We start from the raw sequence: 25,000 nt of genomic DNA, 5'->3' as shown, positions 1-25,000 counted from the left end.
TAAATCAGACAAATTTGTTGGGAATAAAATGCCCAAATACTTAATGCCCTGTTTGGGCCACTGGAAGGCACCTGGCTGGAAGGCCGTTACTGGACAGTACGCTGTCAAAGCCAAAGCTTCGGATTTAGACCAGTTGACTTTGTATCCTGAGAACTTGGAAAAGGAATTAATAATTATGTGGAGGCAAGGCATAGATCTAGTGGGGTCAGAGACAAATAATAAAATATCATCTGCATAAAGCAGAAGCTTATGTGCCACACCTCCCGCAATCACCCCTGGAAAATCTTCATCTTATCGCGGCTGCTAATGGTTCCAGGGCAAGACAGAACAATAATGGGGAAAGAGGGCATCCCTGACGGTTGCCCCTATCCAGAGTAAAATAATCTGAAATTAATCCATTTGTTTGTACCGCTGCTACAGGGTGTCTATAAAGTAACTTGATCCAACCAATAAACGTACTCTCAAACCCATACATTTCCAAAATCTTAAAAAGATAATCCCATTCTACCATATCAAACACCTTTTCGGCATCAAGTGAGATGGCAGTGACCGGAGACTGATCATTCTCCACTGACCACATGATATTGATGAAACGCCTAATATTATCAGAAGAGCTATGGCCCTGAATAAACCCCACCTGATCTATATGTATAAGAGATGTCATAACCTTACTTAATCGGTTAGCCAAAATTTTAGCCAGAATTTTAACATCTAGCTGGATCAGGGAAATTGGACGGTAACTTTGACTGATCCGGGCTTGTGTCATGGTTGGCGGAATCTTTCCATTCTTTAATGATTCAGTATAAACTTCTAACAAAAGTGGAGCCAGTTCTGTAGCATAAGATTTAAAAAATTCAGCGGCAAAACCATCTGGCCCCGGAGCCTTGTCTGTAGGTAAGGACTTAATTACCTCGTCAAGTTCCTCCAAGGTTATCTCAGAATCAAGAGTGTTTTTTTTGCTCATTCGTCAGTTTAGGGAGTTCTAATGGTTCCACAAAGTTTCTAATATCTTCATCAGTAGACGAAGATGTGGAACTATAAAGATCAAGATAGAATTCTTTAAAAGCATTATTGATATCAATGGCTGAGGTAAATATTTAACCACCAGCAGATTTCACTGAGGGACTGGTAGAAAAAGACTCTCTCTGCTTTATATATCTAGCCAAAAGCTTCCCTGCTTTGTCCCGTGACTAAAAATGTATGACTTTCTTGCCCTGAACAACCAAAACTCCACTTTCTGCGACAAAATAGTATTATACCTGTATTTCAATCGGGTCAGTTCTCTGAGACCATCAGATGACATACGGCACTTCAGCTCTGCCTCGGCACTTTTAATATTTCCTTCCAACTCCATAAGTTTTTGTGCTTTGGATTTTTGATAAATGAGGCATACTGTATGATCCGACCCCTAAGAACAGCCTTAAGTGCCTCCCAAGCCACGCCCACAGAGGATACTGAGGACCAGTTGGTCTCCATATAAACACTGATTTCAGTCTTTAACATTTGCTGGAAATCAGGATTTTGCAAAAGGGACACATTAAAGCGCCAACTATATGATTTCCTTTTCTCTGTATGTGGAATCACCTCTAAACTCACCAGGGCATGATCTGAGTCTAAGATGTTTCCAATTGAGCAATCAACAACAGATGAAATGAGGGACTTAGATTTTTTAAAAAATCTATTCTAGTGTAAATCTTATGAACTGATGAAAAAAATTTATAATCCCTACCAGATGGGTTCAAAAGTCGCCAGATATTTGAGACCAAGATTTTTACAGATCTTGTGAAGCTTCAGTGTTGCTCTAGGGGGTTTACACACTTTTGCTTCACTATGATCAAGGACTGAGTCCATCAAAATATTAAAGTCTCCTCCCAATATTATATCATGAGGGGTGCCAGCAGCTTGCAACATCCCTTCAAGATCTATAAAAAAGCCCTGATCATCAACGTTAGGTGCATAAATATTAGCCAAAATCAGCCTTTGCCCCTGAATTTCTCCTAAAACAACAATGACTCTTCCTAATTTATCTTTAATCTGTTTGAGACATTTGAATTGTAGATGTTTATTAATCAATATAATAACTCCCTTGCTCTTACTTGAGCCAGCACTAAAGAAAACATGTCCACCCCATACCTTCCCAAATTTTTCAGCTTCCTGCGGGGAAAGATGCGTTTCTTGAAGAAACACTATTTCATATTTCTTGCACTTAAAAACAGAAATAACCTTCCTTCATTTATGGGGTGCCCTAACCCATTCACATTCCATGTGGAGAGAGATAACCCATTCACATTAACATTTGACATATTGATATAATAAAAAATAAAAAAAATGAGTGTGTCAAAAACAAGATTACACAGACCACATTCCCCATTAGTGAAACAATCAAACCCCGAACTTCCCCCTGAACAAAACAAACAGAAAAAAGAAAAACGTTCGCATTAATCCCACGCACGACAGCGCCAACCGGCGTCAATCCCTTAAAACTCAAAGAGTCCATGTACGCATGCGAGAACCCCCATGACATCTTTGCCATCGGATTATTCAAGTCTGGTGTTTCTGCTCAAATTTTGTGAGGCACAATTACATAACAGAAAATACTTTGTAAAACAGACCCCAGCCAACAGGCAGAATAACAGAAAAAACATGTAGATTCATTCACAAAACTGTCTCGAAGGTGTGTTCCTCCACAAAATAAACTCCAGCTGATATAAAGCGGTTCAGTTTCCTCGGACAGACAAACAAATGATCAGTGAGCTGGCTGTTATGAGTGCTGCAGATGAGGTAATCATTCTACTAGGAGGCATAAGCACAAAGAACAAACATATTTAACCACAACTGTCCCGAAATAGTGTAATTCCACAAAACAAGATCCAGCCGTTAGGCAGAGCCAGCACGAAAAACAAAACCGGCATCCCGGTTCCTCGGATGATCAAGAGCCAAACTAACTTGGAGGCCATGCAAAAACCCCCCCAAAAAAACACCATAACTTACTCAGCCCGTCAACTTTATAAAAGATGTCCTTTATGTGAGCATGTAGATATTTTGTGGTCATCCAAAGCGTCCATTCTCGATCTGGCCGGGAAAAAAAAATCTTCAATCAGTGCAAAAGTTTCTTGGAGTTATGCCATAAAACAAACTCCAGCTGCTAGGCGGAGTCAACGCAAAAAGAAACAAAAATGGCACCCAGCTTCCTCAGATAATAGAGTACCTCAACCACGAGTCAGTCCACTAATATAAGAAACATCAAATGGCTTACTCACTCCAATGTATTTATAAAGGAGAGTGCCTGTTTTGGACAAGTAAATACTTTGCGACCATTCTTCGTTTCTATTCTCAGTTTGGCCGGAAACATCAATGCAAAGGCGATCTTCTGTTGCTGTAAGAGTTTCTTACGTTCCTTGAACTGGTCGCGTTTCTCTCTTGTGGAATTCGCAAAGTCCGGGAACAAGAAAATATTATGGTTCTTCCAAGAAAGCTTCCCTTTACTCCTCGCCTGGCGCAACACGAGATCTTTATCAGATGATTTCAGAAATCTGGCCAGAATCGATCGGGGCCTGTCTCCCTCAGCAGATCTGTGGGCTGGGACTCTGTGAGCTCGCTCGATTTCCAGCTTATGGCCTGCCATGTCGAGCAGACTTGGGAAAAGCTTGTCCAGGAATTTCACCATATCTCTGCCCTCTTCATGCTCAGGAATTCCAACAATTCGTATGTTATTCCTTCGGCTCATATTTTTGAAATATTCCATTTTTTCCTAAATTAATTCCAAATCTGTTTTGGATGCGGGCGGATTAGCGGATAATTCCCTTTCCGATGACTCAAGATAATCGATTCGTTTTTCAACTTCTGTCACTCTTGTAAACAACTCAGAGAATTTTGTTTCCATCGCCGTAATCGATCGACGTATTACAGTGAGATCCTCAAAGTCAGCAAGAACCTTTGTCAACATCACCGATATGTTGGACAATTGACGCTGAATATCTTCTCCCGACGTGCCATCCAAATCAAGTCCCCGGCTTGCAGTCCCGTCAGAGGCCTCAGCTTGAACACGTAAGTGTCTTTCAATGTCTCCAGAGTCTGAGAACTTTGACTTCTTTGCCATATTTACCTCAAAGAGCAAGTATGTAACTGTGTGTATCAAATCTCACCGGATCACAACATGAAAATAATTAAAAAACTAGCAAAGTTCGCAGAGCTCGTGTCTCACAGGTCTGTCTCTCGCATGGCGTCACGTGAACCCATTTTTTTTTTTTTTATTATTATTTGGAAATTATTTTTTATTTTATTTTATATTGTTTTGAAATTGTTTTGGACTGTTTTGTTTTGTGAACGGCGCTTGGTCTGTGGTCTGTGCAAGTTTCTCTTCAAATAATGGAGGACATTCACTTGCATTGTTTAGAGGAGGAGGCCTGAAATGAAATCCTAAAAGTCTTAAATTCTGTTTTGATGAAGAAAGAAACTCAGATACATCTTGGATAGCCTGAGGGTGAGTAAATTATCAGCAAATTTTCATTTTTGGGTGAACTATTCCTTTAAGGTGACTAATTTTGCCCATAGTAAATGGGAATGTTTTATTAAAAAATATATATTTTTTGATTGGACCAGAGATAATTGGGAAAATATAATATTGAGATAAGGGACAAAACATGTCCTACATGCAAAAGTCCTCTTTATGTTAAAAAATAAGACATTCATAATAATACAAATACTGAAAAAGTTAAATCTAAAGGAAATGTATATACTCGGGCATTTACTACTTATATTTTTAAATAATTTCATTAGAATTAAAAAAAAAAATGCATGTTCTATACATGGAAACACATGTAACATAACCTATCCTCAGCAAGAGATCACAATGTTAAACTGCCAAACAATGTGTTTAAAAATGCAACAAATTCATACATATAAATATCAAATGAAAGGTACAGATCTGTAAGATGTCAAATAATACATAAAGTAAAATTGTAATTATATTTTCCATAAACAAAACTGCTATCAAAGTTGTGTGTTCACTTTGCGTCAACGATTTTTTTTAATAATCCTGAATAAATCAGACATTGTCATATCAGCTATAAGTCTGAGTGCCCCTTTCCCAATTCCTGCTCAGGGTAGATGCAACATAGGACACATTGTCTATTTATATTTTTACAGTATATATTTCAGAAAAACAATGTTTAAGTCTCTGCGGTCACAGCTTCAACATGTCAACACCATCATCACATTGTGATAATTTCTGTTAAGACTTGTGGAATAATTTTGGAATTTTAGTTTAGGTTATAGAGGCAGCTTCAACTGAGGAAAAAACAAAATGGCTCCAGTGGTTCACATGGTTAATGTTCAATTTTGTCACCTCTGTCAGAATTTCAAAATAGTGTGAAAACAGAAGAAAGAAATTATAGAATGTATTTTTTTCGCTTAACTCCTTTACTAAACACCAATATTAGATAATTAAAGACTTTACACTCTTGTTGGGGGGATCAAATTAAAATAACATGCAAGTGTGTCTGATGGTGTTGACTGAAATTACAGTAAGTTGTAAGTTATAAAGTGAATAAATGTCAAATTTCAGGAAAAAAAAAAAAAAAAAGCATTTTTATAAAAACCTGTTCCCTTGCATGGTTTGTTAGCTGAGGCTTTTGTCTATAAATATATCCTTTTAAAATTAACTTATTATTAAAAAATAAAAACTCAGATTTAAAACATATTTTGTCACTTATCTCAAGAATCAGTGAATGTATTTACTGAAATACCATGTGCTTTATTTTGTTTTGAACTCAAAACGTCCTTGTACTTGATTTTATAAACTTGATATGATGGACAAAGTCATAAACTACCATGGATTCTATCAGTAGTTTTCTATTTGTAAAATAATATTCTTTTTGTATGTATGGTATATTTTGGTGTATGTATGGATATATTTACAGTTGTGCTCAAAAGTTTGCATACCCTGGCGGAAATTGTGAAATTTTGGCATTGATTTTGAAAATATGACTTATCATGCAAAAAAACTGTCTTTTATTTAAAGATAGTGATCATATGAAGCCATTTATCATCACATAGTTGTTTGGCTCCTTTTTAAATCATAATGATAACAGAAATCACCCAAATGGCCCTGATCAAAAGTTTACATACCCTTGAATGTTTGGCCTTGTTACAGACACACAAGGTGACACACACAGTTTTAAATGGCAATTAAAGGTTAATTTCCACACCTGTGGCTTTTTAAATTGCAATTAGTGTCTGTGTATAAATAGTCAATGAGTTTGTTAGCTCTCACGTGGATGCACTGAGCAGGCTAGATACTGAGCCATGGGGAGCAGAAAAGAACTGTCAAAAGACCTGTGTAACAAGGTAATGGAACTTTATAAAGATGGAAAAGGATATAAAAATATATCCAAAGCCTTGAAAATGCCAGTCAGTACTCTACAGTAATTCGGGGATCTCTTGATACCAAGCCAAGGTCAGGTAGACCAAGAAAGTTTTCAGCCACAACTGCCAGAAGAATTGTTCGGGATACAAAGAAAAACCCACAGGCAACCTCAGGAGAAATACAGGCTGCTCTGAAAAAAGACGGTGTGATTGTTTCAAGGAGCATAAAATGACGATACTTGAACAAAAATGAGCTGCATGGTCGAGTTGTCAGAAAGAAGCCAATGCCACAAAAAAACACCTTGACACGCCTCACAGATTCTGGCACACTGTAATTTGGAGTGACGAGACCAAAATAGAGCTTTATGGTCACAACCATAAGCGCTCTGTTTGGAGAGGGGTCAACAAGTGTTGTGCTCCATATTTTCAAAATCAATGCCAAAATTTCACAATTTCTGCCTGGGTATGCAAACTTTTGAGCACAACTGTATGTACCATTGGGGAGAAATGTTTTATATGTTTAGGTCATTCTAATATATTGTTTATAATAACAAAATTTTTTCCTAATTAGATGTTCTTATTTGATATGTAGATTTGAGAATGGTAAAAAAGGAAATTAACCTTGTTTTAAATGTGCTTTAATGTAAAATCAAACATTACCTAAAGGGATCTTATTTTTATTACTTGGGTGACGAACGAAGTTAAATTTTTTTATTTAGAGCATCAGCATCTAAGCCAAGGGCTCTTATGCAACATTTTTTATTCCATCTTACATTTACATTTATTCATTTAGCAGAAGCTTTTATCCAAAGCGACTTACAAATGAGGAGAACAACAGAAGCGATTCATCCAACAAAAAGGGCAACAATGTAATAAGTGCTGTAATACAAGTCACATAGCTTAGAGCAGTACATATAGCAAGGAAAGAACATGAAGGTAGTGCGTTAGTGTGGTGTTCATGAAAAAGATGTGTCTTTAGCTGTTTTATTGAAAGAGGCTAGAGACACAGTCACTCAGGTGGCTCTTCTTCTGGATCTTCTTAAGATTACACAGTTTATGCTGTTTTCATAATGTTTTTTGTAAAAACATTGCTATGTAAATGCTTTTTTTCTTTAAGGGAAAAAGTATATTTGAAGGCAGAGATTATTTAACTTTCTGTGACTTCAGTGGTTTAGGACTGTGTATTTTTTTGCCAGGAAATTGTATTTTTTATGACACAAACATTGAACCAGAAGGGTGTAGGCCTCTTTACAACAATACACAGAGTTGTTTGTACAGAATATCTTACAAAAAGTCTGCAGGCATGTGATTCAAAAGCATTTCCCTGTTTTACAGTTAATGTTTACACAATGCTGCTGCTGCTGTTGTGTAATTTAACTGGAAACATTTTTTCCAGTGTACTGACAATCATGTCTGTTACAAAGTTGAGGTTTTAGTCAGACTCAGTAGTATTAACTTTGTTTCTCACCTTATAAAATATAATGAAGAGGAATAATATTGCCAAAAGTATTGTTTACATGGCTCACTGCTCTGACTAGCCAAGCCTAGACTTTCCCCACTTTTGCTATAATATATTTCTATGTATTGCTACTATGTATTGTTATGGAACAGACATCACTGTTTACTGTATTGTAATACTAATTGTTAAATTTTCATGCACATATTTTCCTTTGTATATAGCCTACTTGATGTGCCTTTATTATTTGCTTCGTGTTATCAATAAAATTGTCAAAAATAGTCACCGAGTTTAGCTCTTTTTTTTTCATGAACGTAAGAAGACTTTTTAAATTTAGGGCTCTTCTGAATATCCACAGAATGAGACTACTATATCTGGATTAAAAAGTCAATTCCTGTAAAGTCAATTTTGTAGCATCTTATACTGGAGTATATATTCTTATATTATTTTTTTGCACAGTAGACATTTGTAAATAAATAATTATGCAACTAGCTAGTAATTTACTAAACATTTCTAAATTTACTAAATTAGTAACATTTATCAAATACATTATACATATAAAATTACATTGCAATTAAAGTGGGGATATGGACAGGGTTGTGTCCATATATTGTTCTTTAATTAAAAAATATGCTTGGGTACGAGTATAGAAAAGGGACAAGCAAAAAAAAACTCATATTTTAGAAAAAGAAAAATCTACATTACTTACAGCATGTGAAATGACTGCCCTCCAAGGTGCGATCAAAATGGAGACCTACCATTCAACTACAAATCCCAGAGGGCCGTCTTGCTTTGTTTCCTGCATATATGGCCAGATGACTTCCGGTGTCTTTAAATTCTCAGCCATTAATCTGCTCGAAACACTGACTGTTACTGATTTCTAGGTGCATCTGATCAGATTGAACGATGGATATACCCATCAGTTAATGAACGAGGAAAGACTTGGACGATCAAACGATTCCTCTCGATCAGATAGCTCCATCAAAGCTGTCGTTTTTCACATTCTCGGCGATATGTGCTCGCCTGCATTTCCTCTTTATTTTTGCCGCAGTCAGAAATAATTCCAGCTCGAGGCAGCGATCGCGCGCACTGTCTGTCTGCCTTCACACCTCTCGCGTCATAAACTGGACACTACTGTCTGTGTTTTTTTAATTTATTTTTTTTATGGTATGTGCATCTTCGTATCGATGTTTCTTTGATCTTTGACTGGCAGACTTTTCTCCTGATCAGAAATCGAGCTAATCTTGTTTGGTTTTTCGATGCTGGTTCGCATGCAGAGCTGGTTGATTACATGTTTTCTAACACGGATTCGCTCAAATATAATATAATGGTGAGCCAGTAATACTGTCACCCATTTGGCTGCCAGTCAAGTAGAGCAAAGGTATGTGATGTTTGCTGCTGTTGTGTTTACCTACACATTAACTATCTACACTGTTAAGCCTCAGTCTGTTTGTTTATTTACCTTACTTATATATTTATAAAGGTTTTAGACTCCCTAGGTGGACAATCTGATACAATAATTTGTTCTGTAATAATTCGAATTAATTGGTTCAATCAGATCAGGTGACCTGTATACCATATTTCCAGCTAGCAGTTAGCTTGCTTGCTAATTATTTACCAGCTTAGTGAGTGTAAAAGTTTATAGGAATGTCTGGAATGTATAGGAAACATCTCACCTATTTAATAGGCTAATGTTGCATTTTGTTCTGCAATTTGTTTAAGTTTCTAAGTAATAATTGCCTTATGTTAATGCAGTGTTGCCCACTGAACTGTGGATGGTAAACAAATCTGTGTGACATGTTGTAAATTATTGACTTGGTGCTAGGCCGTGCGAGGCAGTGAAAGGCCAGAGGGAAAAGACAAATACTGAGTCTTTGTGCCAAGGTTTGTGCTCCCGTCACTGCTGGTCACCCATCGATTCCTGGCTGCCCTCCACCTCTGATCACAACCATGACCTCTTCCAGAGACCCAGACACAGTGAGTATATCAGAGACTTCCAATACGGATCTCTCTTGACATGGTATGGTACACAATTAGAAAAGTTGGGTTTTCAAACACACTAAAACATCGCAAGTTATTGCTTTTAGAATGCATTCAGATACAAAGAATTTAAAGGTGTATTTCACTTCATCTGCTTTTATCCTCATGGTGCTCAAAACGGCTTTGATGCTGCTGTTGTTTTTTTCGTGGAACACAAAGGAGTTAGCTAGTAGAATGTCCAGGCAGCTGTTTTCCATTCAATGAAAGTGGATGGTGATTACAGCAATCAAACTACCATTCACGTAGTCCATACAGGTGCACTGTAATCTGAATTGGTTGAGGGAAAAGACCAAACCTTTAAGTCATTATTCACCAAAAATCTAGCTAGCTCTCATTTACATCATACATGTTTTGAGCAACGTGAGGGTGAGTAGGTGATGACATAATTTCCGTTTTGGGCAAACTATCCCTTTAAAGGAATGTTCCTGGTTCAGTGCAAGTTAAGCTCAATAAACAGCATTTATGACATGATTTTGATTACTACAAAACATAATTTCGACTTGCCCCTTGTTTATTAAAAAAGGTATGGTACTTAGAATGAAAGTTAATGGGGCCAGTTCATAAACAAAATGTTTACTACTTGTGGCTAGTGATGTCAAAAGTACTTACTAAGTCGATACTAAATTAAAATGATGTAATTATACCAGTGTTTCTGTATTTCCGATCACTTACTCAATTCGGTTCCCGTGTGCTGTCTGACTGACAGACGGCTGCTTACAAATGCTCACATGCTCATTTGAGCGCTTGTTCTGATAATCCATTTACAAAGAAATCAAATTAAAATTGTGATATGTCCTAGTTTGATTATTAAACTGCAAATGGATGTGATTTTAATTAAATATACAGTCTGCATGTGATGCTGCTGTAAAGTGAACGTGTGAAGCTGCTCATATGCTGAAAACACAGACTGAACAAAACATTACGTTTTATGTTATTTACTGTGATGCGTGGTGCATGCAGACTATATATTTATACAATTAAATTGCAGTATTTTGCGCTTCAATAATCACACTGCGTCACAATATCAACGTCTTATCCGGAAGTGTGAAACTACTGATGTCACGTCAAAATAAAAGTTTGATTCAAAATAAAAGCTTGATGCGTGAAATTTAAGGGATTGCAAATTGAATATATTACTAGTGTTAGGTAAAATGTATTAATAATAATACTATGTTGAACATATCTCACAAGCAAGAGTGCTGTTTTACTGAATAGATGTTTTCATCAATGTTTTCATTTATAATGTGATGCTCTGTTTTGCATCATTTTATTTGACAAAATAAGACCAATGTTGTGTTTTAGATTATGTTGTGCAAATCTTTACTAAAGCACTTTTATTTAATTAAAAAAAAAAAAAATGTTTTGTTAAAAGTAACTGTTCTAATTTAATTTGATTGAGGTTTGGATTAATTTGATTAGACACATTTTGATGATGAAATTGACTTAAGCCTTAAAATATGGAATTCAGAAAAAACATTGATAAACTAGGAATTTGGTAAAAAATTAAAAAGAATTTATAAAATAAAACTGATTTTATAGGGTCCTACTTAAAAAAAACCAACAAAAAAAAAACCAAGCAGTGTTTGCTTAATTGGGAAACACTCAAAGGAAATGTGCTATTGTTTTAAAATATTATTTACATTGAAATTAAACATTTTAGTTGGTAAAAGGAGTGTTCAATTGCATATTACTTTTTTTTTCTGTGGTATTGAAATTGGTATCGAGAATCGTGCTATTTTACTGGGATCTGTACTGACAACTGAAATTTTGGTATCGTGACAACACTATTTGTGGCTATACTTTTGAATCCGTGTGAATTTTAATGGCCACATTCACTTCTATTGTAAGCGCCAACTGCAATTTTTTATTATTTTTAAATAAAGGAGGGACGAGTCTAAATTATTTTTTGTGGTAATCAACATATTGCCACAGATGCTGTCGATTGAGCTTAACTTGTATTGAACCAGGAGCATATCTGTGAAACATTTTATTACTTTAAGTCCAAACAACAGTTTAAACATGTTCCTGTTAGTGCAAATATGCATTTAAATTAGAGAAGTAATAAAATGTAGGCCTAGCTTTTATTTGAGGATGAAGCTAAGATTTCATGTTGGATGTTAAACAGTACTATTTCTGGTTTCTGGCTTGTTGTTATCCGGACCCGTTTGGTTCTTCTATGGATTTTAGTGCCATTATTTAGGAATGGAGGAAAATGGTGATGACTTTGCAACCTTGATTAGTATTTAGTCGAATGGCGGTGGTGGGTGATGTCAGCAACATGTTTTAAGATATTGCAGAAAATATAAGCCATCAGATTGTAGAGGTGTTTATGTGCTGATTCTGGGGCATTTAGGCAGATTTGATGTTTTGTATTTGTAAAGTGTTTAAGAAGTGGGGCAGCCGGGAGTGCTTGTTTGTTTGTCATGCTCTCCTTATCTGTATTACCCCTCACAGATTTGTTGATAACACCCTAAATCTGACGAGGAGGGAGGGAAAGGGGTTAAGGGCTTTCCATGACTTTATCAGGGATTTAGTGTTTGTAAACAGTCTGTTGGCATGACGTCATGCATCATGGGTTGACCCCTTTGTTCTCGCTACACTTCCTTATAGGTGAAAGCTGAATATTTTTAAGAGCGTCTGAATGGGGGTGGGGTGCCCTACATTACAAATGCTCTCAGCAAAGGAGCCTGATTTTAGAAGTGGTTAGGGCAGGGTTCCCCAATTAGTTTTCACCAAAGGCCAAATTCTATCATCAAAACAAAGTCAAGGGCCATGGCTGTCGATGTAATGACGCATTTTTTGTGCTGCTGCTATTATTATTATTATTATTATTATTATTGTTACTATTGTTGTTTTTATTATTAAGTCACACATAAACATTCATATTTTTTTATTAGTATTTTTCCCATTATTAGTAGACTGTTTTATTTATTCAAACAATTATGGATATTTTGTTTGTATACAGATAAACAAAACTACACAATTTGCCTGCTGAAGAAAAAAAAAACTTTAATGAACAAACTGGATCTCCGTGTCCTCCATGCGAGTCAACTGTTCCTGCTCATCTCCAAATGGGATCTATTCCCTGCACTTTCACTAATTGCAGATTCAATTATTAGACCTATTAGCATTAATATTGTTATTGTCCTTATGGATAATATAACAAAGTATTGCAATCATTTCAATAAAGAAGACCATGAGCCAATGTTTTCTTATTATTTTTTAATATTAGGCTATGCATCATAATTGTTACTGTACAGTGTTATTCTTACTGTGCACTATTCCAAGTGTATTTATCACATTACCTTGTGTTATATTATCCAGGCATTAATCCAGACATTATAAAAAAAGTAGTTGGCTTCGGGAGTCCGTTTGGAATATACTCGTAGCAAAGTACATGTGCAAATATAAATAGGACGTATATTTATGCAACAGTGCTCTTTACTCAACTCGCTTGCATAAAAACACAGATTATATACTCCTCAGAATGCATCAACACCATGGAAAGGTCAACACAGTTATGCCAAATTAGGTAAATGAATGCTTTAACAGTGTTCAGTATATCAATCTCTAACAGCTGAAGGTGCGGGCATGAGACTGGTATAATTATTTGTAGAACAGCAACAGCTGTTCATTGTACAGGGGTGAAATTGTTTTTCATTTTTATTTTTTACGCACTCTGTGTATAGACCTTTCGTTGGAGGTTTGTCTCACATAATCTTCACGGATTTGGTGTGAACAGGCCTTGAGTGCAGGCCAAACATTTGTCTCTCGTGGGCCGGATGTGGCCCGTGGGCTGCATATTGAGAAACCCTGGGTTAGGGTTTTGGGCAGCCCTTGGAAGCTTTTAGGTGGCGCATGATGTGAGGGAATGAACACGGACTTATGTCGGTAAGAGGTCGTCCTTTTCCTGTCATAAAGTTTGAGTGCTGGAACTATTTGGGTCGTGACCTGGACTACCGTCACAGCAGGGTGGAAGGAAAACCTTGGCGCCCCTACTGCGAGCTGATGCGCTGGCTCCACAAAATGTTTATATTAGGCTTTGAATGTGCTTTTTGTGTTTGACAAAGTATTTTCTTGAAAATATAAGCTCCCTTAGCATATTTTCAGGAGCTTGAAAGGGAACCTTGTGTCTTTTCTCACTTCCGCTTTCTCAGAAACATGTTGAAAGTTTGTCTTGCGTAGAGTGGTCCGCTGATTGGTGGCAGTGTCACCACGAAGCTTGTTTTCTTTCATTTCTGCTCCCTGTGTTGCATGTGGGTTTAAACACAGCAGTGCCAAAACAAACTTGCTCAGCTTCTTGCGCCCCCTCCTCTTTCTCCATTTGATTCTGAACGAAAGAATTAAGCCTCAGCCAAGCTCTACACACTGAGTGTAAGTGATGTAATGTTTAAATTGCAGTCATTGAAAAACCATGAAAGGAGAAAGTATGTTTAAACCCTGGAAGAAAAAATCTAAACAAGAGACTCATGGTACTCTCAGACTTGAGCATACTACATTCCTAGTCTGATTTTATTTTTGGGGAACTGTTAAGGCTGATATAGTGGAACATTGTTTCCCTTCTTATGATGCTGCTTAGTTTATAAAGAGAATGCTGTCAAATGTATTCTAATTATTTGCTAGATGTAGCCTATGAAATAAGCCATGAACCGTGTCTGACGGCCAGAGGCAGAAAGCTTTGTACAGTTTTTAATACAGACTAGGGCTGCACAATTAATTGTATGTTAAGCTGTGGTTGCCAGAAATTCACCGTAAAAAAATATGGTAACTATATTTCAGGCTTTACGGGATGTAATTTTGATACCTGTATATTTTACAGTTCATTACTGTTTATATTATTAGATGATATAAACTTAATACTTTAACTTTCTGAAACTATAAAAATCTGCTTTTCACTTTATAATGCATTATTACTCACATTAGCAATTACAGAAAGGCACATGGTGACATGAAGTTGATCAATAGTGGTCTTTCCAGGAGCAATGACCAATAAACATGTGTCTCACACAAACACTAAACACCATCAGGGTAACACATGTGAAATTAAAATAATTCAGTAAACATTAACTAAACTACATCAAATATAACACAGAATACCCCAATGTAGATAAGTGATATTAAAAATAAGAAGAAACATAACTATTCCCGTAAAATATAATGAAATGTGATGGGTCACGCAGGGAATTCTGGGAATGCCCGATTATTATTTTTTTACCGTAATTTTAACAATAATTTACTGTAAAAAGTACATGGATTGTCATTTTTACCATGTATTATCATTTTATATATTTCAAGGGAACTGTCCGTTAACCAATTAAATATATTTTTTTTTTACTGTAGCGTTTTTAAAGTCTTTTACCGTTAAAATTACGGAAATTTTTTACAGTGTAGCAGCAGATGTTTACGAGTATCGTATGTGCATGCTGGGAAAATTGAGTTTTTTTTGCAATCTGAGATAAAGCAGCACAATTTATGATTCCAGATTTTACTGCCGATTTGAAATGTTATTTGATCGTTATCTTGACCAACCCTTTTGGAGATTTTGGTCTTTCCTCATTCAAGTAGATAGGAGCTGCTCTTGCATGCTGCTTGTTTACATAGAAAAATAGCTGCCCGAGACTGTTTCAAAGATGGCGCCCAGTGGACTGACTTGCTAGAAAGACTTGTATCTGTTCAGTTTGTGCACGTCGCTAATGTGCTGAATGCGTTATATTTAAAGCGCTCCAGATTTACTTTAATTGCACATTTGCGTAATTCCAAATATGTTTGGCCATTACAAGTTTCTAAACAAATCTAAAGTAACCCCATGGCACCAGGTATTTATGGGCCGAGGAGGAATTGAGAGCATTTCACCATGTACAGTATGGAAGGAGCACAAAGCTGTTGTCAACAGAAACAATAACACACCATCTTCCTTCAGTTTTTTTGCCAAAATAAAGGCTTTGGACTGTATAGCAATGCCCCCTACTAAATTATTACAGAAATGTATTACTATTTATTTTATATTGCAATAATAACAATAAAAAAAACAGATCTGTAAAGAGAACTCAAGTGCAAACACCCCTACAGAATAACCCTTATATTAGCAGTAAAGCATGGGTAAAACATGACTTAATTTTGGTCAAAAGGAATAATTGAATAGTTCTTAGTTTTAACACCTTGTTTAATAGGAGAGCTGCTGTTTGTTGTATTTTTTATTTTCTTTTTTCTTCAGAATTAATTTCAAAGCAGTGGCAAATATATATATGTATATATTTTTGTCCAAATGTTAAGCTATGTGTAAAATAAAAAAAAAAAAAAATTGAGCAAGATAATTTTTGTGCAGCCCTAATACAGACTATATAGGCATTGTGTCTGTCTTTTGCTTTTTAAAGGGATTCATGCATAGAGCAAATCTATTGCAGCCACCTTCTGCAAGGAGTTATGCATGGGCCATGTAAATGTAATAACTCAGTCCTGGGTTATCTGGGACACCTGAGGTTATCGCATTATCACTTCCTCATTGCCCCACCCTGCAACGCACACCCCCACCCACCCAAACAAGAGATGTGACCATTTCACAGGAACCTTTAAAGACAGTAGCAGCTAGTTTCAGCCAAACATAAATCTTATTAGGGATGAATGCCCATTTTTGCAAGAGACTCTGCATGTCATCTCATGCCATGTGAGGTGAACACAGATTTAAGGGTCATTAAGGACTATTTGGTGGAAATGACACGAGATCTTGAAAGCTTCATGATTTAATTTGTTACAGGTGAATCTAAGGCTCATCCTTGTGAGTGGGAAGACACAGGATTTCACTTTCTCTCCCAATGATTCTGCCACAGACATTGCCCACCATGTCTTTGAAAACTGGCCAGCAGGTATGGTTGAGTGGTTTTACTGGTGCTTGTTTATTTCTACAATATTTGAATAGGATTGTTGATGTGTATATTGATCACACAAGTCTTCAGCTTTTTATATTTGTAAAGGAAATTGAAAGCCCGAGATTTGTCTGATCAGTTATACACAGCCAGTCTCTTAAACTTGCTTAATTTGGGGGCCTGGGTAGCTCAGCGAGTATTGACCCTGACTACCACCCCTGGAGTTGCGAGTTCGAATCCAGGGTGTGCTGAGAGACTCCAGCCAGGTCTCCTAAGCAACCAAATTGGCCCGGATGCTAGGGAGGGTAGAGTCACATGGGGTAACCTCCTCGTGGTCGCAGTTAGTGGTTCTCGCTCTCAATGGGGTGCGTGGTAAGTTGTGCGTGGATCGTGGAGAGTAGCATGAGCCTCCACATGCGGAGTCTCTGCAGTGTCATGCACAACGAGCCACGTGATAAGATGCACGGATTGATGTTCTCAGAAGCGGAGGCAACTGAGACTTGTCCTCCACCACCCAGATTGAGGTGAGCAACTGTGCCACCACGAGGACCTACTAAGTAGTGGGAATTGGGCATTCCAAATTGGGATAAAAAAGGGATAAAAAAGAAAAAAAAAACTTGCTTAATTTTGGCTTGACTGTATTTAATATTTAATGTTGTAGTTGTTTGTATGAGATGTACTATTGCTGGTTTCAAGTCCTGGGAAGTTCGTACTTGCATGCTCGGAAGTCTTATATTCATTCAATTTGTGTTCAAGTGATTTTGGTCAGAAAAAAATCGACACATTGGGCTGTTTCATATTTCTTTCTATTTGACTTACTGGCAGCACAGAAAGATTTCTTTAGTGCTCCTGCAACAAAATGAAGGGCAAAGAAGCACATTAGGTGTGCAATTGATGCTTTCTTGTATTTGATCAGTTTGGTAGCACAGGCCTGTCCCTTCATAAACCAGCTTAATGAATAGTATTTCTGACAGTCTTTATAACTTTTCTTCAACAATACACAAAATGCATACAAAATTTATTGTACCGTCAACATTCACAATCACGGTTAATCAAGACTAATTAACTTCTGCTAGTGATTCTTTTTATTGACTGCATTAAGATCTTGGCCACATGTAAAACATGATCACAACCTATTTGTTTTTCCATTGTCAAGCACCATTTGTGTCAAGCATCATCTAAGCCTATTGTGCGGTGAATGTAATATCTTGTGTTGCAGGATGGGAGGAGGAGAGTGTGAGCAGTCCCAACATCCTGAGGCTGATCTTCCAGGGCCGGTTTCTACATGGCAATGTCACATTAGGAGGTGAGAACTAGATCTTGTCCACATGTCTTTTACGGTCATTATTCTTTGACAGTTCTCTCTGTCTGACCTCATTCACACTGGGCTCTAGTCCTGGGATATTGGCAGGATCAATGCCGGGGAGCCTTCTGTGTGAACACAAGCTGGTGTCAGAATGCCCGAAAATTTTATCCCGGGATCAGACCCTAGTAACATTGCCGGGATCAATCCCGGGACGTGTCTGTGTGAACAAAAGCAGAGCCGATACCATGAAGGGTGTGTCGTAGTGATGACATATTTGTCATGCGAAGGAGCAAGTTTGTGTGCAGAATAGAGTTTAAACATTTTCACAGTGTACCGCGGTTTAAAAAGCATAAGGTTGTCATAAACCATTGCCATTTATTTGTCATTCAAGGCACTGTGCACACTGAATGTCAGAACTTTATTTCCCCCTCTTATATGGTGCGGTTGAAGTTCACGGTGTAAGAATACTTTGGGTATTTAAAAATAATAATGATGATTACCCAGTTTGTAAATTGTGATGAACAAAAGTGCCATCTCATGCAGGGAACAACAAAGTTAATAAATTACTTTTATTGACATATTTTAGTTTATCTTATTTTAATTTTATTATATCAGATACAGTTGTTAGAGGAGGATTTTACACTGTAATATGGTCATGTTATAATGTGCATCGCACCTGTTACAACATTTCACTTTTTTTTTCAGGCAGATGGCAAAAAAAGTACATGCTGTATTCATAAAACAAGACCACATATTTGTACCACACAAATAATGTGAAAAAAGGAAAATACTTACAACCCCCAGTGTATTTACACAAACTTAACCAAAAAGTGTACGTTTGTGCCCCGTTCTCCCCTACAACCTCTGTGAATATCATTCCACAGAATTTGCAAAGATGAATGTAGGCAAAGTGAAAATATGGCAGGTAGACTAAAGACCCCTTTACATAAGAAACACAAATAGAAACAGTATACTTTTTCCAGTTTTGTAGTAACTCAATATAGCTCTTTAGGTGACTAAATCGTCATAGTGCTTGCAACCTTACGACAGGCCAACTCTTTGTTCATACATTTATTTTCTTAACCCTATAAAGGGCAAGAACATAACGATACAGAAAATTTATTTATTGCTATTTTCTAAGACATTAGGTGCCCAATGATACAGTTGATGATTAAATTAACTGTCAGTTTAGTTGTACCATACACAATTTATTTTGTTTACAAGATGATGAAAGAGCGGGCTTCTTGAGAGAAAAGTCATTATCAGTGAACTCAAGACGCTTTACGTTAGACGTCACATTGTGATGTCACTTTGGTCTTTACAATTGTCCTGGGATGTGTGTGAATGCGAGCACAGATAACAGGAAAGCTGGGGCAGTGGGAATGAACAAATTTTGCTGTCCCAGAACAGTTGCCGGAACAACTTTGCCCGAGATTAATACCAGGATCTGTGTTAAAGGGGCTTCCGTCTCCTCTCTTTCTTCCTTGCTCTAGATTTTATTACACATTAATGTGAACAATTATTTGGGATGATTTTAAAATATGCAGAAGATATAAAGCTGTGAATTCACAGTGGAAATTTGAATAATCAGTATTCACCTCTTTGTTAAATAGCTTTGAAGTTGCCCCCTGGCCGAACAACTGTCATGCACTTGGTTGCCAGAGAGACACTGCCAGAGCCAAACTCCCATGGTAAGACCTGATACATTCCTTTTGGCAAGCTCCCACTGCTTTAAATATAACTGAATGTCCTTGACTTTCCCATACACTTGTTTTCTCATGGTAATGATAAGGGCACAGCAGTTATTGGGGGGGCTCCTACCTGGTCGCAACTGGCTCCAGGGGTTTAAATCTTCCAAACTCTTTGCATGTATTATTAGGATGCAGGACACACACAGTCATAAAGGAGGCCTAACACAGAGTTTTATCCAGTCACAATATTCAGTCAAAACTAAAGTAGAATATTAAGGTCTTACACTTCTGTACTTCCTGTTTGACAAGGTAATCTTACTAAATTTGAAACTAGCTAACAGGAACAGCATTTAAGTTGGAATGAGGAAACGGGATACATGCTTTGATATCTTCCAAAAATGCAACAGATATGTTGTCTTGCTTTGTTTTAGCCTTCATTCATTCACTTATTTCAGAGCAGTTGGAGTTTACAGCTGTAAAATCTTAGAATGAACATTGTTACTCTAGTGTCACAGTCAATGTGGTTTTGTTAAAATTTGCTTGATTTTACTCTTTTAAAAAGTAAAATATGAAATCAAAATTGACCTGATACAGCTTTCACCTAGACCATGTGAGTTGGTGGGGAAAATAATGTTAACTATTAGCTTTTTAGCTGTGTAGGCATTAAGGCTGGTTTATACTTCTGTGCCGAGAGTTCTGCATTTGTGTGTCTGCATCGTTCTGCAAGTATACAGCAAAAATGCTGGTGTATTGAGAGAAAATGCCTTCATTTCCGAAATAAATATACATTTAATAAATCAACAAAAGCAATGTAATTCGTAGGTTCAAAAGTATTTATCAAATTATTGTAGCATTAAAAACAAGTTCATCAAAGTTTTTGAATATGTTGGGATTTAGGTACATAATTATTATATATGTTGTCAGCTTTGCAAGGACAAAATACATCATGCATATACTGTATTCCTGCTCTTGAGTACAACAAATACTGTGTCACTCGCATACCAAATATATGTAGAGTAAAATCTCAGAGCAAAAAGTTTTCAAGTTGTAAACGGAAGTCTGCCGCGTTGACGTGACACGATGTTACATTTTTGGAGAGGTACACATTAAGGCCCGTTCACACATACAGCGACAAGGCAACATGATCTCGTTCATTTTCAATGAGAAATGGCGACTTCGGCGACACGAGCTACAGGGACTTCTTGCGACTAGACATGGGCATGTCCAGTGACTTCAGAAAGTTAAGAAAAGTTTTACTTAATGCAAATTAGGACCAACTTTCAGCAGAGACAACTAATGTTGGGCGATATGACAAAATAAAATCTTGATTTTTCTTTTTTAAACTTATGGGTGATTCATTATTAAATTTTTCAGCTTTTAAATGTACTCCAATGTGGTTCAAATAACATTTTCTTTATTAGAATGCAAGGCAACCTGGCTAGAGAAATCAAAGTTCTTTTCATTAAGTGTGCAAGAAAAATGCACAAAAAGGTGCACCAAACAGGAAGTTGTTGACATAATGTAATGTAAAATAAATGACAATCTATTAAACCCAGATATTCATAAGTCTAAAATAAGAAAACCGCAAAATAATACTTAGCCAGTGTAGGTATTCATTTTTATCCAAACCAAGTCTATCTAGAAAGTTATCTAGAAATCAATATCTAGAAATGATCACGTTTATCTAGAAAGTAGGCCTACTCGTACATCAAACAATTTGTGTATATATTCATAAACCCCTGCAGATAGAGACGCACCCTCTAGCGGTTCACGCTGAGCAACACAACAATATGAAATAATTGATTACAATTCAACTAGCAAAGTTTGTCAAAATGATTCCCAAATGTTGGCAATAGATGCAGTAAACTTGAAACACGTCACAGAACAAAGCAATAATTGGCGATCTGTCTGAATCATCATGATAAAAGGAGCGGTGAATGTTTGATTCTCCCATTTATAGCCTATCCAGATGATTTGATATGAAGCTCAATAACTGTCATATAACTAACGCTTTATTATGGGTATTTAAAGAGAAGAAAGGAGACTATTCATCAACATTCGCACAGCGCCAAAGTTGATACATGCATGATAGACGAAGTTGAGCTACAATCACACTGTACAATTGTACTGGAAATATTACTGGTGTCTTTTATATCATGTTGTTAACCTGTTACATTCATTTGGAGCATTCACACACGTGCAGCTGATCAGATCTGGAGCAGTATCAAGCCAAGTGCTGTGAACATCTTTTTTGTCTTCCTTATTCAGCCTTTGGTGGATTCACAACGCATCTAACTATAGCGTTTGCTAATATTTTTATGCAAAACCTTGATTCTTCGATTTAATTTTTTTTTTGTAAAAACGTAAATTCAAATTTAATTTAAAAAAATATATATAAAAATGTTGTAGTTTATGTTGTAGCCCTACATCATGATTTAATTAAATGTTTTAGCATTTAAATGAAGTTATCACATTTTAATTGTACTTATTTTAAATAATTTGAAGTCATCTTTGGCCCCTTAGTTGAGAACCACTGTTATAGGCTACTGTTGTAGTTAAAGCAGCCTTTATTAAATCCTGCCAGTAGTTAAGTTTTAATGCTGTTTATCATTAATGTGTTAAGTTACTGCAATAATAGCAAATAACAATAGATTTGAAAATGATTGACTAAATCCTGGGACAAAATTTGTATTGAATATTCTGTTTCACTTAAAGGGATAGTTCACCCAAAAATGAAGATTCTCTTATCATTTACTCACCCTCATGCTATCCCAGTTGTGTATGACTTCCTTTCTTTAGCAGAACACATTTGAAGAACAATAGAAAAATATCTCAGTTCAGTAGGTCTTTATAATGCAAGTGGATGGTAACATGATTTTTGATGCTCCATACAACTCCAGTAGTTAAATTGATGTCTTATAAAGCGATACGATCGCTTTTGGTGCGAAAAAGATCAATATTTAAGTATAAAGGAGAAATTGTAAGTACTTAAATACTTTTTAACTATAAATAATCACTTCTGGTAAGCAGCAGTATGTGCGTTCACGAGAGGGCGGAGGTCATGCGGTCTCTCACGTGACGTATTCGCTTTGACATGTTCACGCGAGAAGTGACACATGCGCAGCACATTCGGAAGAGCAGCGCTGTTTACAAATGAGTAGGAGGAACACTGTACAGACCGAACACCATAAACAAATTGAAGCTAATTAAACATTAAAGATGTCAGAAGGTTTTGATCTAAGATGAGAAGAGGAGATGCACATTTTTTTTACAGCCACATTTATTTGAACCCAAGTACTCCAACCAAGAGCTCAGGGAGATGGAGGAGGCTGGACCAGCAGCAGCACAACAACAAGCTTCAGAGAGACGGAGAGCTCAGGAGATGTGGTGGTGCACATGTAGACAATGCCAGGCAATGCCAACAGAGGTAGAGAGCATCTGCTGCAATGAATGGAACGTTGCCATGCCATTGCTTGAAAGACCACGTGACCTCAGCCCTCGATAATGCGCATACTGCTGTTTACCGGAAGCAATGATTTATAGTTACAAAGTACTTAAATATTTATTTATTTTTCACACCAAAAGTGATTGTATCACTTTATAAGACATTAACCAATGGAGTAGTATGGATGGCTTTAATGCTGATTGTCTGTGCTTCTAGGAGCATCAAAATCATGTTACCATCCTTGAATTATAAGGACCTACTGAGCTGAGATATTGTTCTATTTTTCTTCAAATGTGTTCTGCTGAATAAAAGGAAGTCATATATATCTGGGGTAGCATGAAGATGAGTAAGTGATGAGAGAATTTTCATTTTTGGGTGAACTATCCTTTTAAAAGTATGTCTCATTATGGAAGTTAAATGGGTTCTGAATGCCGTTTCATGTTGACTTTAATACCAACCTTCATTAATTATAGACCATACATGTAGCATGCCATTCAAGGAAAAAGGAAGCAATTTTCAAAGCCAAAAGTCATCATAGTCACTGCTTTTGCTTCAAACTCTTCCAACTTTGATTTCAGAAGGATCTATGGTTAAAGTTTTGCTGACAATTATTAGTTGACATTCAGTATTTGCTTATCTCTTCTCTCAGGCCAGAGGAACAGAGAGAAGACTACAGAGAGCAGCTGCTGTCTACTGCTGTAAAATACAGAGAAAAACCTTTCCCACCTCCCACCACCACCTCCTCCTCCCTTCCACTCTCTCTGCTCACCAACCCATGTGCATTCTGGTTGATTACAGAAGAGCTCCAGGGAGAGTGCAACTAGGTTTTCATTCAGTCTATTTTCTCTGTACAGTAGCTTGGGACTCATTGATCAGTTCTGATATGTTTGCCTTGGTTTTCTTATTTTCATTTTGTTTTGTTGCCAAAGTTGCTTAGTAAAATCACCACCATTTGTTTACAGACCTTCACTAAAAATATAAAACTGTGGAAATATAAAGTACCTGAATCATTGAAAGGAAATTATGTAAACAGAGGTGTGAACAGGTTTTTGGGGGATGTCCTGTACTTGAGAGACCTTCTGCTCTCCTAACACCCTTTTTTTCTCGCTGAAGTGTCAGTTTTCACTTGGCGTCACATGTGGGACTCAGTCGAAGATTAACATGCATCATAATCTCGGACTTTTGATTGCACTTAACACGGATCCTTATCTGTCCACTATATGTGTGTGTGTTATAGTCTTAATCCTCCCATCCTGCCTCAAACAGAAGGAGCTTATGGAGAGAAGTGTAATAAACGCAAGCACCAGTACGAAGCTTGGTCTGTTGCTTTGTACTGATGGAGCGCTTGTGAATTTGACTGTGTGCCATAGCCACCTACTTGTTTGCCTTTGTCCTAGGACCAATCAAAAGCAGATGTGCATGACCCTAGTCTAGTGTTTCCTCACCCTGGGTGTGTACCAGCCTTCTTTGAAAACCATTCACCCTGTGTCTACTTGAATAGAATATTTTTGTTCCTCGTCTCAGCTGAAGAAGCATGAGGGAAGTTTGGAGAATTGTGCTTTATGTAAAATGACACAAACTCATCGTTTTGCCAAGTCAGGATGTCATCTGTATCCTCAGTCATCTAGACACATCTAATGTTCTGTCTTAATGCTCAGCTAACCATGAGTCCTGAGAGACGTCCCTACTGTCTGATGCATTGAATATGGGAATCATCAGATATCTGGAATGAAGGGTTGGGCCAGAATGCCCCCATTGTAAACGTTATTTATTCATGGACCCCCTGCTCCGCTGCAGCAGTTGAGGTAAAGATGTAAGCTGGCGGTGGTCACC

The 25,000-nt window shown here is 37.0% G+C and overlaps 1 protein-coding gene across 1 annotated transcript in view; it reads left to right on the top strand.

Moving 5' to 3' along the window:
- The first annotated feature begins 8,665 nt into the window (after positions 1-8,665).
- The window catches only part of ubl3b (ubiquitin-like 3b), a 16,763-nt gene continuing 428 nt past the window's right edge, over positions 8,666-25,000 (top strand). Inside the window, exons 1-6 of the mRNA XM_051649975.1 lie at positions 8,666-9,203; positions 9,648-9,799; positions 16,617-16,725; positions 17,945-18,031; positions 19,645-19,722; positions 23,817-25,000. The exon at positions 23,817-25,000 is cut by the window's right edge and continues 428 nt beyond it. Of these exons, the coding sequence (XP_051505935.1) occupies positions 9,773-9,799; positions 16,617-16,725; positions 17,945-18,031; positions 19,645-19,722; positions 23,817-23,869 (354 nt within the window). The 5' untranslated portion in view covers positions 8,666-9,203; positions 9,648-9,772 and the 3' untranslated portion in view covers positions 23,870-25,000. The remainder of the gene's footprint in view (positions 9,204-9,647; positions 9,800-16,616; positions 16,726-17,944; positions 18,032-19,644; positions 19,723-23,816) is intronic.

The sequence above is a fragment of the Myxocyprinus asiaticus genome, chromosome 22 (assembly GCF_019703515.2).
Source record: "Myxocyprinus asiaticus isolate MX2 ecotype Aquarium Trade chromosome 22, UBuf_Myxa_2, whole genome shotgun sequence".
Classification (NCBI taxonomy): Eukaryota; Metazoa; Chordata; class Actinopteri; order Cypriniformes; family Catostomidae; genus Myxocyprinus; species Myxocyprinus asiaticus.
This window is presented reverse-complemented; position numbering and strand designations above follow the sequence as displayed.